Genomic DNA, 16,983 nt, shown 5'->3' on the forward strand with positions numbered 1-16,983 from the left:
ACCCCAACCACTTCAGCTCACTGAAGTGGTCTGGGTGGAGTGTCCCAGGTCCCTTAACCCTGAGCAGGTCATTATTGCTGTTTTTAAGAAACTGCAAAAATTACCTGCTAGGGTTAACTCCACCTATAGTGACCTAACTGAGGCTGGACGTCCCACTCTTTGCATGGGTACGTCCAGCGTCCACTAAAATCCCTTAGGAAAGCACTTGGAAGTAATGCTTTCCAAAGGTGAAATTCTAATGCAAGCTCGACTATTGCTGCACATGCATATTAGGTCTCCCTGGCTGGGGAGGAGAGAAGGAGGACCTGAGCCAGCACAGAGGTACATCAGCTGCTGGACCCAGGTAAGTGGCATAAGGGGCTTTTAAGGGGGGGGGGGGAGATTGACAGAGGAGAAGCTAGAAAACTTGCCTTCCTAGCACTATGGTTAAAGGTGTAACTCCACTTCCGGCATCTTTTATAAGCCAGCTCCAGTTCAAAACTGGACAATGTTCATTTTATGCATATCTGATGCTTTAAGTTAAAGAATTTTTTACACAACGCTTAAAAACAGATATTTCTCTGGAAATTATTTAATGCACATTGCTTGAATAAATCTGTTACTAGGAGAAACATGCTTATACGTAAAAAAAATTAATAACACGAGCAACGTCTGGTTCATTTCAGTCACAGAACTTTCTCAAATGCACATGGTGTCATGAAATTACATTTATAGAAAATATGAAATGCGTCAATTGATATGTGATTATTATTGCTGTTGTTGTTATTTATAAAGTCCCAACAAATTCAACTGGGCTGTACAGTAACTAGACAAACACGTTCTAGCAAATATTTGGGAAATATAGACAGAATTATGATTGAAGAAATGTTGCAAGGACAATTACAAATGTACAGCGTTATTTACTAAAGTGAGAATTTAAAGGGAATTTCAGTTTTCAGGCCAGGGTAGCCAAACTGAATGCATGGTTGACTTAGAGAATGTTTGGCTTTTTTGATCTTAAATTTGAAGTTCATTTTGAATTCTCCTTGACTTATCACTTTAGTAAAAACCATATTCTAGTTCATTATTTCTGATAGTTCTCCAAGTTCAAGGATAAAATTATATTTTTAGAATGATAATAAATAATGAAGCATTTTTATTCTTTTTTTTTTATTTGTTAGAAATGCTTAATAGAACACTGTAAAGCTTTACTTGATATATATTTTTAGGTTGAAACTGTGGGTGACAAATACATGACAGTGAGTGGTCTTCCAGAACCATGTGTCCATCATGCACGGTCCATTTGTCATCTGGCTTTAGATATGCTGGAAATTGCAGGCCAAGTTCAAGTTGATGGGGAGTCTGTTCAGGTGAGTGCCTACAAAAAAAGCTACCTATCGTAGTATGTCATTAATGTACACAATAAAATAAATATAAAAAGAAAAAATACTGATGAAAATGTTAAAGCACTGTAATGACATTCTTAGATAAGTGCTAACCAAAAATAAGTTGGTCAAAAGCCTTTGTCACAGTGTAAAATGGATCTTATTTCTTTTAAATAAAATTCATACATTAATTCCCCATCATGTGTTCAAAAAAGATGTCAACCTTTTAAACCTGTTGGAGAGAATGGTGATTTAAACATTGCATTTTAATACTTGTTAGATAACAATTGGTATCCATACTGGAGAAGTGGTTACTGGGGTTATAGGCCAGAGAATGCCACGCTATTGCCTGTTTGGAAATACAGTTAATCTGACAAGCCGAACAGAGACAACAGGAGAAAAGGGGAAGATCAACGTCTCAGAATACACTTACAGGTAAAACAATCAACAATATGATTATATACTGCATAAAAATGCTCAGTTCTTTACAAGTTAAAAGTTTGGGTTATTTGACACCGAAGACAGAATTGTCTGTAGGCACCCTCCTATCCCACTCTCTCCTTAACCTTTCACATCCTGTTGAGTCTCTCCTTACACCATCATCCCATTTTGTGTTTATATGTTTTATGTGACCCTCTTGTGTGTCTATCCATATCTGCATTACTTCCTGATGTGTCTCTCCTTAAGCGCATTACTATGATGTGTGTCTCTCCATACCCCTATTACCACGTTGGGTGTCTCCTTTCTTCCTCACTCAACATTGTCTTTTCTTTCCCCTTCATCCAATGTTGTATCACTATTTATCCCATCACACTCTTGTGTGTCTCCATTTGCCCCTTTGTGTGTTTCTCTTATCCCTTTACCTCCTTGGATCCCATCCTCTTACCCAGTTTTAGACTGTTGCATGACAGACCATCTTCATGTGTTAATTGGACTTAGAAGATTAGAATAGAAAGATAAATATTTTCTAACTTATTTGTGCTTCTAATATCTGGATATGTAGGAAACACAAAAACATTCACATGCCTATGTGTTGATGTTGTGTGAACTGTACATTAGTGTATATATGGGAAGTATGTGGTAAAGGCATTGTGTATAGGGAATATATGTATGTGTGGTGTGAGCAACTAGGTGCTCATATAATAAAATCAGTTTGGGTATCACCAGTGAGCTTTATAAAGATATAGGGTTGATCTGATCCACTGTCGATTTAGTAACATACTGCTATACTTTATACAGATGTCTTATGACTCCAGAAAATTCCGATCCTCAGTTTCTCTTAAAGCACAGAGGTCCAGTGAGCATGAAGGGGAAAACAGATCCAATGCAAGTTTGGTTTTTATCCAGAAAGAACACAGAAACAGAGGTATGACTAATCAGGGTGTAATTAAAGCACGTACAGAACTACTACTAATCCAAACATACAGCACCATGTTGGTTCATCTTAAAGGCAGTGTTATAAATCAATGTCATTGAATCATGATTCATTCCAAAGTGTTTCCTGACTCAGTTCTACGTAAGTCATTTTACATTATCACTTGGACAAAGATCTATTTTTTTAAATCATAATGTGGATTTTCAATTACGAGAAAAATAATCACACTTTAGACTAAGACTTGAAGAACAATTAATTTTCACCAAGTGATAAAGCATTTATTTATTTATTTTGCTGCCAGTGGCAAAAGAGAGTAGTTTACTGATCATTTCCTGTTTTGTTCTACTTTTTACACTTTTTTATTCTATGATGGCAAAAACTGAATACATCTGCACACTATATGAGCTATGTAATTTATACTTTGAATTTAATAATCAAATAGAAAGTAATTACCGTATATACTCGAGTATAAGCCGACCCGAATATAGGCCGAGGCCCCTAATTTTACCCAAAAAAACTGGGAAAACGTATTGACTCGAGTATAAGACTAGGGTGGGAAATGCAGCAGCTACTGGTAAATTTCTAAATAAAATTAGATCCTAAAAAAATTATATTTATTGAATATTTATTTCCAGTGTGTATATAATGAATGCAGTGTGTGTGTATGACTGCAGCGTGTGTGTATGAGTGCAGCGTGTGTGTATGAGTGCAGCGTGTGTGTATGAGTGCAGCGTGTGTGTATGAGTGCAGCGTATGTATGAATGCAGTGTGTGTATGAGTGCAGCGTGTGTATATGAGTTCAGTGTGTATGAATGCAGTGTGTGTATGTGTGCAGTGTGTGTATGAATGCAGTGTGTGTGTGTGCAGTGTGTGTGTGTGTGTGTGTGTGTGTGTAGTGTGTGTATATGAGTGCAGTGTGTGTATATGAGTGCAGTGTGTGTGAGTGCAGTGTGTGTGTGTGTGTGTGTGTGTGTGTGTGTGTGTTGCAGAGCCTTGGTGGGGGGTGGGCAATTTTATTATTATTATTTTTTACTGATTTTAATATTTTTATTATTTTATTTTATTTAATTATTTTTTTTAATTATTTTAATATTTATTATTATTTGTAATATTATTATTTATTTGTATTATTTTATTATTATTAATATATATAAATTTTTTTCGTCCCCCCTCCCTGCTTGCTAGCTGGCCAGGGAGGGGGGCTCTCCTTCCCTGGTGGTCCAGTGTCACTGGTAGTTCAGTAGGGGGGAGAGGGGGGCTGGCAGAGCTGTAACTTACCTGTCCTGCAGCTCCTGTCAGCTCTCTCCTCCTCCGCGCCGTCCATGCAGCTCCTCTATCAGCTCACACTGTAAGTCTCGCGAGAGCCGCGGCTCTCGCGAGATTTACACTGGGAGCTGACCGAGGTGTTGAACGGATGGCGCGGAGGAGGAGAGAGCTGACAGGAGCTGCAGGACAGGTAAGTTACAGCTCTGCCAGCCCCCCTCTCCCCCAGTCTGTATTATGGCAATGCAAATTGCTATAATACAGACACTGACTCGAGTATAAGCCAAGTTGGGGGTTTTCAGCACAAAATACTACCGTATGTACGAGTATATACGGTAGTAAATTTCATGAGTGTGCATGTATATTCCCAAATTAGAACAAGTTTAGCATCTTGACTCTTGCTATAATTCACATTGTTTTCTTTTAACACGTTAATTTGTAAAAATTATGTTTACTGTTTAACTTTTGGTGGACAAAATGCAAATAAGGAAAATTAGATGAAACATTCCTTAATGCATTGTTTAACTCTATATTTTAATTTGTTAATTTTTTTTTCAGATTCTTGCAGAGATTATATTTATGACCCTGTGCAAGAATGGTGTCTATTTACTATCAAACCTGTGTCTCATCTGCACTTATGTCGCTTTAACCCCTGTATCACAACTCAACTTTGAATTCTATGTGTCGTCTTGCTCAGAAATGCTTCAGACTTGAAAAAGGGAGGTTCTCCCGAAAGCTTGTCATTAAAAAATGTTGTATTTTCATATATAAATATATATATATATATAAAATCCAATGCTTGCACTCCTGTTAAGAGATATACGGCCTGGTGCTGGTCAGCAATAAATATAAAATAAGTAGTGTAAAAATAGCACTCCAAGCACTTCGGAAATATGGTGAAAAAACTTATCTTTATTCAGGCATCAGCCTAGGTGGATCAACGTTTCAGTTCACTAATGGAACTTTCGGTGATCCACCTAGGCTGATGCCTGAATAGAGATACGTTTTTTACCATATTTCCAAAGTGCTTGGAGTGCTATCTTTACACTACTTATTTTATTTATATATATATATATATATACACAGTGTAGATTGGATTAGCCGTATTAGTCCAGTAGACAAGATGCCAAAATACCAGAGTATTGCAGTATGCAATGATGCCTTTTTATTGGACTAACATAATATTTCAAAAACAAGCTTTCGAGAGTTTTCCTTCAGACGTGAGGAAGAGAGGAAAACTCTTGAATGCTTGTCTTTGAAATATTATGTTAGTCCAATAAAAAGGTATCAGTATATACTGCAATACTCTGGTATTTTATATATATTCACTTTGTTTATGCAGCCCTTGTCACACCTCCCTGCATGTGACTTCCTAGACACCTTTTGTAAAGAGTCATCTAATGTTTATACTTCCTTTATTGCAAATTCTGTTTAATATAGATTTCTTTAATTTTAATTTCTTATCTCCTGCACTGTTCATAGCGTTCTGTAGGACCCTGTAATTAAAGTTCATTTTACATATCAGGAGATAGAAACTTGTAAAGTACGGTAAGTTATATCTGATTAAAAGCGAAACAGATTTTTTTTCATGCAGGCTGTGTCAGTCACAGCCAGAGGAGGAGTGGCTAGGGCTGCACAAAACAAAAGTGATTTAACTCCTACAGGGCAGGGAATGGAGCAGTGAGACTGCAGGGTTATGATGAATACACCAAAACTACTTCATTAAGCTAAAGTTGTTTTGCGGACTATAGTGTCCCTTTAAGAAGCCGGCATATGTCTCTCCATGTCTGTGTGTAAACGCTGTCCATGTGTTGAAGAGCTGAATCATTTATGGTATCTACTTCTTCTTAAGTGCTGTTTATATATTTTTGCTGCATGTAGCAGCACAAACACAAATAACGTAACAGTAAAAACATTTGTTATATTAATACATCATTTCTGTTTTCATTCTCTTTTTTAGGAATAATTAAAAGATTCTTAAACTGGTGAACAGAACAAGGATCCATATGGGTTTATCTCTATCGTCCAACTTTATTTTTGAAGAATAAACAGTTTTACTTTTACCTCTTTCAATAATATATTAGTTTGCAATGCATTCCATCTCCACATGGCATGCAAAGGGTAAACTTTTGTTCTGTACCATTTAGGGAGGCGGACAACACAGAGGGAAATATATATGTTTTTGCATTTGTTTGTGCTTTTTTATTTTAATTTTATTTGTTCCTAAGAATATATAACTTGTACCTGAAATTTGAGATTTTCTTGTGCTTAGCATAAGCATTTTATTAATATAAATGTTGATTGTTGCCCTGGTGGCAATAAATGTAGGTAATTTGACAGCTATTTACAGAGTCCATATAACGGTCCACTTATTTTTAAGTAAATTATGTGCTAAATAATTAATGTATTCTATTGATTTAACCTATCCATTTTATAGGCAAAACAAAATGTAAAAAGCTAAGCTTGGCATACATTTATAATTTACTTCCTAACTTACTGCTTAGTGCACAAACCTCTTAGAAGTGCCAAACAATGATTATGATTATAAGCTATTCATTACTACACAGTTGTTGAATGAATATTTAGTATTCTTGCAATTCTTCTTGTAAGGCTAGATTTCTAATAATATTTTGTCCCTAATAGGAGCATACATATACATATGCACTCATCTTATCACTTCTGATGTTTATAGAGGTACCTTGTAATATGTCCTGTTTGGTGTGGTGCCAAGTGCCAAATAAAACCTAGTGCTTTACGTCACTTAAAGGAACACTCCAAACACCATAACAACGACAGCCAGCAGCTATGGTGTCAGGAGTACCCTGGTTCTATCCCTTAGTACGTAGTCAAACTGTATTAGTACAGCTTGAAAACGTGTCTGGGTGATGCATATGTCTGCTGGAGAAACCTGATGTCTTTATAGAGCTACGTAGGGCCAAAAGAGGATAGTCTTCAGCTGACAGCCTCAGCCATTAAGCATGGACCTACGTTCCCTTGCTTAGCTATGTAGAGAACCATATTTTCCTAAAGGAGAAAATCAGAAATATAGGCTGCACGCTGCACCCAGGGACACCTAGTAGGACCGAGTTTTCAGACCATAATAAAATGGTTTGGCTACTTAGCATGGGAAAGCAGCAGGGCACTTCAGTAACCTTAACCACTACAGTGGGCTTTAGTGTTTATGGCGGTTGAAGAGTACTTTTAAGAGTATTTTCTTGTAAATATTAACCAATAGAAAATTACTATTTTTAGTATATGTTCAATATATTATCATCTTGATTTTGATTAACATATGGCGGAAGCATTGATTAAAAAAAAAAAAAGAACAGTGGGTTAATGTATAAAACGAAGATTGGGGCAAAGTTCTATTAGTCGCTCTGTCACTAAGTAGAACATGTAGCATGTAATGTTCACAGGTATCGAGAGGGACAAGGTAGTCAGAGCGTCTTACATTTTTTAAAGGGGATTAAGCGTTTCCTATGCCAGAAACAAAGGGTGATCTGTTAGTTGGTTTTGAGACAGTGATCTTTATGTGTGTTTTGATATTTGAGTTGTAGAAAAGAGTTGGGAACATCAAAGGTAGCATCATGCTGAAGCACTGACGAGTTAGGTTAAAATGTGATGAATAATCTTTATACATTTGTAAATTACTGAAAAAAAAAGCTTTAATGGTATGTTAGCTATTCAAAACTTTATTTATACATAAATAATATATCATATGTTACACATCCTATATTTGGAGTATATCTTGTACTGATCTTGTAACTGTTATATTTTAGTATGATTGCCTTGGATGTATAAAAAGCATTGTTCTATATAATATGAAGTATGTAGTCTGTAATTGTTTGTGTTTGTACAAATGTTCATGTATAAAACATCCAAAATAAATTATTATTTTTTTCCATTCAATGTTTCTTTTACAATAAAGCTAGTGTTTTGAGCTGTTAACTTTGGTGACAATGTCTAATTTGCATCATATCCCAAGCTAAACTTGATGAATTGTATGCATAAATACAGATAAGTGCTATGACTCACTATAACTTCCTGACCATTGGCAGAACACACTCCTTGAGATATTTTTATATCTGCCATTTGGAAACAATGCTTCCTTTGGAACCTTTGCAAAATATGCTCACTTCTTATTTCTCTCTAAATAAAACACAACTGGTAGAGCTCATACTGGTTAAAGAGACACTATAGTCACCAGAAAAAATACAGCTCATTGTTGTAGTTGTTGTGGCCAGTATAGTCAGTCCCTGCAGACATTTTAATGCAAACACTGTCTTTACAGAGAAAAGTGTGCAGCACTGTCTTCACAGTGTGCAGCACTGACGTTCAGCGTCTCCACGCTCTGCACGGAAAAAGCATTGAATTGAGATAATAAATTATGATAATGGGGCAGGCCTTGAGGTGTGTTTCAGAGAGACAGAGGATCTTACAGATACCTAGGACTGATAACTCACCTATTGATGTGCATGTGGGTGATCCTGGAGAGCTCCGGGACCCTGATGTGTGGAATACCATTGCCGTGCAGTCAAATCCAACCGAGGGTGGACACCCGGTCAGTGGTGTATCCTGGTTTTGTGCTGCCCTAGGCAGGACAAAACTCAGGCGCCCCCCTCCCGTCCGCGCCACCCCAACCCAACCCTTCCCCCGCCACCCCCACCCAACCCTTCCCCCGCCTTCTAAATACACACACACACATTCGCTGACAGATACGCATACACTAGCTAACAGAAACACACACTCGCTAACAGACACACACACTAACAGACACACACACACACTAACAGACATACATACACACTAGCAGACACACACACACACACACTAACAGACATACATACACACACACTAACAGACATACATACACACACACTAACAGACATACACACACACTAACAGACACACACACTAACAGACACACACACACTAACAGACACACACACTAACAGACACACACACACTAACAGACACATACACACTAACAGACACACACACACACACACATACTAACAGACACACACACACTAACATACATACATACACACACTAACAGACATACATACACACACTAACAGACACACACACACACACCCACTAACAGACATACATACACAAACTAACACACTAACTAACTGACACACACACTAACACACTAACAGACACACACACACTAACAGACATACATACACACACACACACTAACAGACATACATACACACTAGCAGACACACACACTAACAGACACACACACACTAACAGACACACACACACACTCACATATTTAACACATATTTGTTTTTTAAATGTAACCCCCCCAGCCTACCTTTGGAAATGCTGGGGGGGGGGGTTCTCTTCCTCCCTGGTGATCCAGTGGCTGCTGGGCGGGCGGCATTGGCAGGCGGGCGGGCGGCTGGCGAGGGAGCACTTCCCCTGAGCTGTCTGCTCAGCTCCCTCGCGCGTCGCAGAGTGAGGCTGGGTGCCGGAATATGACATCATATTCCGGCTCCCAGCCTCACTCTGTGGCGCGCGAGGGAGCTGAGCAGACAGCTCAGAGGAAGTGCTCCCTCGCCAGCCGCCCACCAGCGCCGCCCGCCCAGCCTAGCAGCCCGCCGGCATGTCTGTTAGCTGCGAGGCTAACAAGACATTTGCTTTGGGCATTTGGGGGCGGCTTTTTTTGCCGCCCCCTGGAAAATGCCGCCCAAGGCAAATGCCTTGTTTGCCTCGCGGCTAATACGCCCCTGGACCCGGTGCCAATAACTATTCCTGCAAAGTACTCAACCTTCATAATCCAGAAAAGTGGCGAAAGGATACCAGGGCTGAGAGGAGGCTCAAGCAAGGCCTCAATACCCATTCCACTGGGTTTTGGGCTGACTGGGATCTCAGAGGACTTACATGAACCATGCCTAGATCCTGCAGATTGGGAGTTGACTAAACTCCAGTTGTCCAGGGGACTATTTCAGGCCGAGTGCGGGGGAAAGGGCTCCTGTCAATATCAATCTATGGCAGAATGCATCTGTTATGCTCAGTATTCTCTGCTTTAACTTAGCATGTTTACATATTCTAATCCATCCTGTGTAGATATCCTGTAGACATGCTTGTTTTGTATCTTGCATATTATTTTACTCTGCAAACAAACAAAAAAAGTGCTGTTCCTCATGACATTTTGAGCTTTAATTCTTAAAGAGACACTATAGTCACCAGAACAACTACAGCTTATTGCATTTGTTCTGGTGAGTAGAATCATTACCGTCAGGCTTTATGCTGTAAACACTGTCTTTTCAGAGAAAATGCAGTGTTTACATTACAGCCTAGTGATAACTTCACTTGCCACTCCTCAGATAGCTGTTAAAGATCCTTCCTGGGTCATGGCTGCATAAAATGCATCCAAACATTCAGTATCTCCTCCCTCTGCATGCAGACACTGAACTTTCCTCATAGAGATTTATTGATTCAATTCATCTCTATGAGGAGATGCTGATTGGCCAGGGCTGTGTTTGAATCATGATGGCTCTGCCCCTGATCTGCCTCTTTGTCAGTCTCAGCCAATCCTATGGGGAAGCATTGTGATTGGATCAGGCCACCACTTCTGATGATGTCAGCAGACAGCTTGTTTTTTTCTGAGGCAAACAGCATGTAGAGTTACAGCTTCAGCCTTGAATAGAGTAAGATTTTGCTATAATTATGGAGGCATGGGGCGACCAGGGGGGGCTAGATGGTGGTTTTAACACTATAGGGTCATAAATACATGTTTGTGTTCCTGACCCTTTAGTGATCCTTTACCCTGAAGTCTCATGTTATGTTGTACACCAAATGTCCCTTTCAATTTATGTATACTTATCTGCACACCCAAAATAAAGAATGTAAAAATAAATAAAACAATTATGATGACAGCCAAAGAGGAGGATTGGTGGTGGGCCAGCGCCGGCAGCCCCCTGCTGCGCTGGAAATAATGCATGTTTTAACCCTTTCTAAGGGGGGGGGGGAGGGAGGGTGCAAGCTACCTAATTTTAGGTTTTAACACTATAGGGTCAGGAATACATGTTTGTGTTCCTGACCCTATAGTGTTCCTTTAATTACGTCATTTCAGACTATGCTGCTTATAGTTATAGATTACTGTATCTATTACCACTTCCCCAAATTTCCTGCACCTGTTATGACCAACATTGCATTATACTGTATGTCATGTGATCAAAAATACAGTAGCGAAGTTGCTAGCAAATGTATAGTTCAAAACTGTTTACTATACTTTTTTTAAGTTGAAACGTTTTAACCTATGTGAATGGTAAAAACGTCCTCACATTATTTCTTAATAATAACTTTTCACCAAATGTCATGAATGCCTTCCTGATATCTGGAACTTGATCTATTTTTTTTTTTCTTGCTTGCTAGATACTAACTGCATAACTTACTGGCAAGGCCATTTTGATTATAGTGATCAGTATAGCTGCAGTCATTTACACATCACTGCCATACAAGGTTGGGTGGTTTCAAAACTATGAACTTTGGGTGGTTTCAAAACTATGAACCAGAACTTTAAAGGAAAACTATAGTACCAGGGTAGACAGGCACTAGAGGTGGAGCTAACCCATAAAGGTAATTATTGCAGTTAATTAAAAGGGTTAAGGGACATTGCACCCAGGGTGGTACACTGCACCCAGACCACTTCAATGAGCTGAAGTGGTCTGGGTGCCTATAGTGTCCCTTTAATTTCTTCATTGTTAGTAGTGCTAAAGAGTATGTCTGTGTGCTACGTATGTTGGGGCAAGCAATGATTAATTTAATTCTATACTGCCACAATATAACTGAAATGTGTTTTTTATAGCAATGCACGTTTCATTTTCTGCTGGTGTTTTTTACTGGCCTCAAAACTGGAGCTTCACTTCAATGCAATAGGCCATATACAAATATATAACAGTTTACTAAGTGTTTTGGTGATTTATAAACCTTTGTTGCTCTTCCGTGACAGCTACTTTATAGATACAAGCTGAGCACTAATAAAAAGACAAAGAAAGCAACTTTTTTTACATAATGAATTTTGATGAAAATTGCAACTTTTTTACATAATGAATCCTATTTCAAAGAACTTCAATGACATTTGTGGACATACAGCTTCCTAAAAAAAATGGCATCAAGATAATGACATGATGTCTGTATGTGGACTTAATACCCATAGAAAAATACAATATCTTGGCTAAAACCATGTCTGTACATGTACACGAAACATGTCCACGAAATTAGAATTCAGACATAGAGGAGAAACGGGGGAGCATAATTCACAGTCTCTTACACGATTATTCACACAAAAAAACAACAAAAGCCTAGATATGCACATGTATATAAATAGAATCCTGTTCCGGTGCCACATTGACAAGGATAGCACAACCCTTCAGGCCAGTAAAAAGCCTAGTCTTCTTTTTCTATTTATTAGATTGAAGGGTTAGTGAAAATTCAAGGTGCGTTCAAAGTCATATTCAAATTTAAGGTCACAATAGCAGAACTAGAAAAAGTCAGCAACGCTTTTGTTTCAGCTACTCTGGGCTTACAATTTAAATTCTCTTAATTGCATATCCTGATGAACTAATTGCATATCCTGTTAGTGTTATGCCAGTCCTTATTATTATTATTATTATTATTACTATTATTATTGCCATTTATATAGCACCAACAGATTCCGTAGTGCTTTACAATATTATGAGAGAGGGGATGTAACTATAAATAGGACATTTACAAGAAAACTTACAGGAACGATAGGTTGAAGAGGACCCTGCTCAAACGAGGTGGGGTATAAAACACAGGACAGGAAATAGCAATCAAAATAAGGTGGGAGTGAAGCAGAGCTGGAGGAGAAAGTAAAGTACTGCCTGTAACGGATCACCTGGCACCCCGACTGAGTACCTCCGTTGAAAGATGCTCCTAGCGCTTCCTGAGGGCTCCAAGCACTTTTAGCTGACACCACAACCACCGCAGTCCGAACCTCTCATCCTTCAGAGCGAAGCAGGAACAAGCTCTTACAAGAGCTTAGTAGTGATATAGCAAGAGAGTATGACTAGCATAGCAATCCCTTGTAGCAGATTTCCCCAATAAGAGACGGCACTCCAAATTAAGGGTGAAGTAGAACTGTTTAATGGAAGCAAGCACTCACAATTTATACAATTCCTCAGGCCAGAGGCACACCCCCTGGACCTGATGGAACACTGGCACACAAAGGAGACAAACCAATCAAAACAATACAACAATGTCTGACACACGGGCTAACGTAATTATCACAGGCAGGAAAATACACAGTTTGACACAATATTCATATCTTTAAAAGTATACATCACATTCACATAAATGTGATTCTTACATTTTCAGAATCAGCATACTCCAAATACAAACATATGTCAAAATCATACAAATTGGTCCAGTGGTTCAAACGTTAGTTGGAAGTCCCTTTTTGACCGACTGCAAGCATGGCTTGGGTGTGGTAAGCCAATTATCTCCAGCATACAGAAAATATCTCTATTCACAGCAGTAAAAACACATAAAAATACATCATTCCTATCATACTGAACAGAACCCCCACATTCAACCTATCCCCAGATAGCTTGGATCTGAGCGCTCAATGTATTCGAACAGTATAGGAGAAAAATGGCCAGAGAAAAGTAGGTCCTATAGGACAGAACAGGGGTTAACCCTAAGTGATGAGGAAAAGAGAAGAGAACAGAGTCTGTCCACACGTGTATGCATACATACACAGATATCAAAACAACAGTAGAAAAGAATAATAAACTTTATTAAATGAAAAACAAAAACTGAACTATGTACAAAGGGGGAAGGAGAGGGGGAGAGAGGGAGATATCCGATGCAAAAGCACCTGGGTAGTTAAAAATAGTTTCCTCAAATAAGGAAACCGCTGGCTAGGGTACTACAGTTATAGCAGGAACCACTGCAAAGAGAGGTAACAGACCACTAAAAATTAGCTCCTTGGTACAATAAGTACTAGCCGAGAGAAAGAGAGAATTGATAGACTGTATCTAAGCAAGGCGTTCACTAATGGTGCCCGGCTTGAAGTAACAACTTGAATCTCCTCGGTACAATGTAACTCTTGCCGAGTGAGACAAACGTGATAGTATGTATCTGAGCGGGGCGAGCACCTATAGCAGGGACCACTGCAATGAGAGGTATCAGCCCACTCAAAATTAGTAATCAACCTCTCTAATTTTCACCTTGAACAACACCACCTAACGTTACTGAACCGAGGTTTGTCTTTCGTGCCCACTCCCAGGTGTGATATGTTTAACTGGTCGAAGGATTTGAACCTGTTTGGCCGTAAACTGGCTCTTAATATCTTTCACGCCAAAAAAGACCAAGCACTGGCCAATGACATGGGCCTCACTCTAGAGGATTTTGAACTTTCTAAAACCTTGGACTCACTCCTAGTCGAAAGTGACCTCTCAAGACCACTGACGGATTGCAAACCCTCAAGCTATTTCACCCCTAATTTTGTGGATACCCCCCATGTGGACCTCTTTATACAAATGACACTAAAAGAGTTAGAAACCATACCCAACCAAGCACCGGTTCTGAACAATCTGAATCCAATGGAACGTAAGGCATTGAAAGACCTCAAACAACAGGCCACGATTGTCATTAAACCAGCTGACAAAGGTGGGAACATCGTCATTATGAATCGGACAGAGTACGTGGAGATGTGTATGGTACATCTCAATGACCAACTGTATTACAAGGCTCTTCCCTCTGACCCCACCAAGGCATTTACTGAAGAGCTTGACACACTCCTCAATGATGCCCTCAACGATCAGATTATCACTAAAGACGAGTTACGGTTCCTTTTACCTCACAAAAGTCCAACCATCGCGACATTTTATTGCCTGGCAAAAATCCACAAGGGCATTTGCCCCCCTCCAGGGAGACCCATCGTCTCCGGCAACAATTGCCTAACAGAAGCACCCAGCAAGTTCATAGAAAAAATTCTCCATCCTCTGGTGGCAACATTACCATCCTATTTACAAGATACTAAATCTACTCTGTTGAAACTCCAAGACCTAACAGTTCCACCATATACCCAGCTAGCAAGTCTCGATGTCGTGGCATTATACACCAATATTCCCCACGACAAAGGCATTCGGGCTTGCAGGCACTTTCTGGAGAACACAGCATACACCAATTGCCAGACTAATTTTATTTTGAACATCCTTGAGTTCATCCTAACCCATAACTATTTTATCTTTAATGGGCAATATTTCCTACAGGTCTCCGGAACAGCTATGGGGACGGCCTGCGCACCCACCTATGCCAACTTGTTTCTGGGGTGGTGGGAGCAGTGTGTGGTCATGACACCACAGTTTCGCCACTTCCACGACTTCATCATAAGTTGGCATAGGTATATAGATGATATCCTACTAATGTGGTCAGGATCTGTCACCCTATTCCAGGAGTTCGTCAAGGCACTTAACGTCAATGACATAAATCTGAAATTAACGTGTGTCATTGACGAACATGAACTTGTGTTTCTAGACCTAAAAATGTTGTTACAGCTGGATGGCACAATACAAACAGAACTGTTCAGAAAGGAGACCTCAACGAACAGCTTGCTGCACTGGGAGAGCCATCACCCCTTTAAACTCAAGGCCTCTATTCCCTACGGCCAGTATCTGCGAGCGAGACGAAACTGCACAGTAGATGAAACATTCTACAATGAATGCAGGATACTAAGGTCTCGTTTTAAAGAACTTGGGTATCCAAACAGAGTATTGAAACATGCTTTCCATCAAGTTTGCTCAATGGAAAGGAAATCCACACTTATACACAACAGACCAAAACAAGAACAAAAGTCCCCACGTTGCATTGCCACATTCGACCAAGGGTGGTCTCCTATGTCCAAGATCCTCAAAACCCACTGGCCAATACTCCTACACAATCCTGTGCTCTCCAAGGTATTACCAGAATACCCCCCACTGACAGCTCGCAGGCCTAGTAACCTTCAAGATCAACTTGTCCGCAGTCATTTGGCACCCCCCCCCCCCCCCCACCAGCTAGGAACTGGCTAACTGAGACCAAGGGTACCTATAGATGCGGACATTGCAAGGCCTGCCAGTACATCCTCCCTTCCAAATCCGTTATATCCACACAAACTCAGGTCTCCGTTGAAACTAATACCCTGGTTAACTGCAGTACCACGAAGATAATATATCTTATCACCTGCAGTTGCAGGATACAGTACATTGGAAAAACTTTCCAACAGTTAAAACGGAGAATCCTGCAACATGTAACTTCAGTGAGGAACAAGGTCACACCTACACCAGTGGCGAGACACATCCAAAATTTTCATGAGGGCAACCCTGAGAATTTAAAATTTCAAGCCATTGAGCAACTACTCCCAAATCCGAGGAAAGGGGACTTCAATAAGGTGCTGCTACGCATAGAATCTCAATGGATCTTCTCATTCAAGACCCTTTCTCCTCTAGGTCTTAATGAGGAGTTCAATTATACTCCATTTATTCATTAAAGATTTTCCCTACCCAAATCATTGCCCAGGCTCCACTATGAGTCATCTCAGGTGTTGAGCCCCACAGACTGATGATTTACACACTTCAACCCTGGAAGCCCAACTGTTATTCACAGGCATGGACTGTATTGGCCACCTCAGTAGCCATGCCTGCCCCATAAGACTAATGATCCTTACAGTTATGAACCGACAATTGGCTATAAACTGTCTATTCCATCTCTTATGAGTGGAATAATGCCATTTCTTGTATACTCATCTACCTCCCTATATATACTATGCTAGTAGCATGTCTCATCCCTCTCCCGGCTCTTACAATGACATGGTTCACTCCCTGTTCTTACTTTATGACACATGACACTGACGTGGAGGTCATCCAGGCATCCCTATGCCACGATCTATTGGTGTCGTCTTGTCTACTTCTACCATCATAATTATTCTTCGAATAAGAATCTTTCACCAACTAC

General features: G+C 39.8%; 1 protein-coding gene across 1 annotated transcript in view; it reads left to right on the forward strand.

The window, feature by feature from the left end:
* Positions 1-7,950, forward strand: part of GUCY1B1 (guanylate cyclase 1 soluble subunit beta 1) — a 97,399-nt gene extending 89,449 nt beyond the window's left edge. Inside the window, exons 11-14 of the mRNA XM_063458554.1 lie at positions 1,209-1,349; positions 1,645-1,799; positions 2,604-2,730; positions 5,963-7,950. Coding sequence (XP_063314624.1) covers positions 1,209-1,349; positions 1,645-1,799; positions 2,604-2,730; positions 5,963-5,968 — 429 coding nt within the window. The 3' untranslated portion in view covers positions 5,969-7,950. The remainder of the gene's footprint in view (positions 1-1,208; positions 1,350-1,644; positions 1,800-2,603; positions 2,731-5,962) is intronic.
* Positions 7,951-16,983: the final 9,033 nt, after the last annotated feature.

This window comes from Pelobates fuscus, chromosome 6 (genome assembly GCF_036172605.1).
Source record: "Pelobates fuscus isolate aPelFus1 chromosome 6, aPelFus1.pri, whole genome shotgun sequence".
In the NCBI taxonomy this organism is placed as follows: Eukaryota; Metazoa; Chordata; class Amphibia; order Anura; family Pelobatidae; genus Pelobates; species Pelobates fuscus.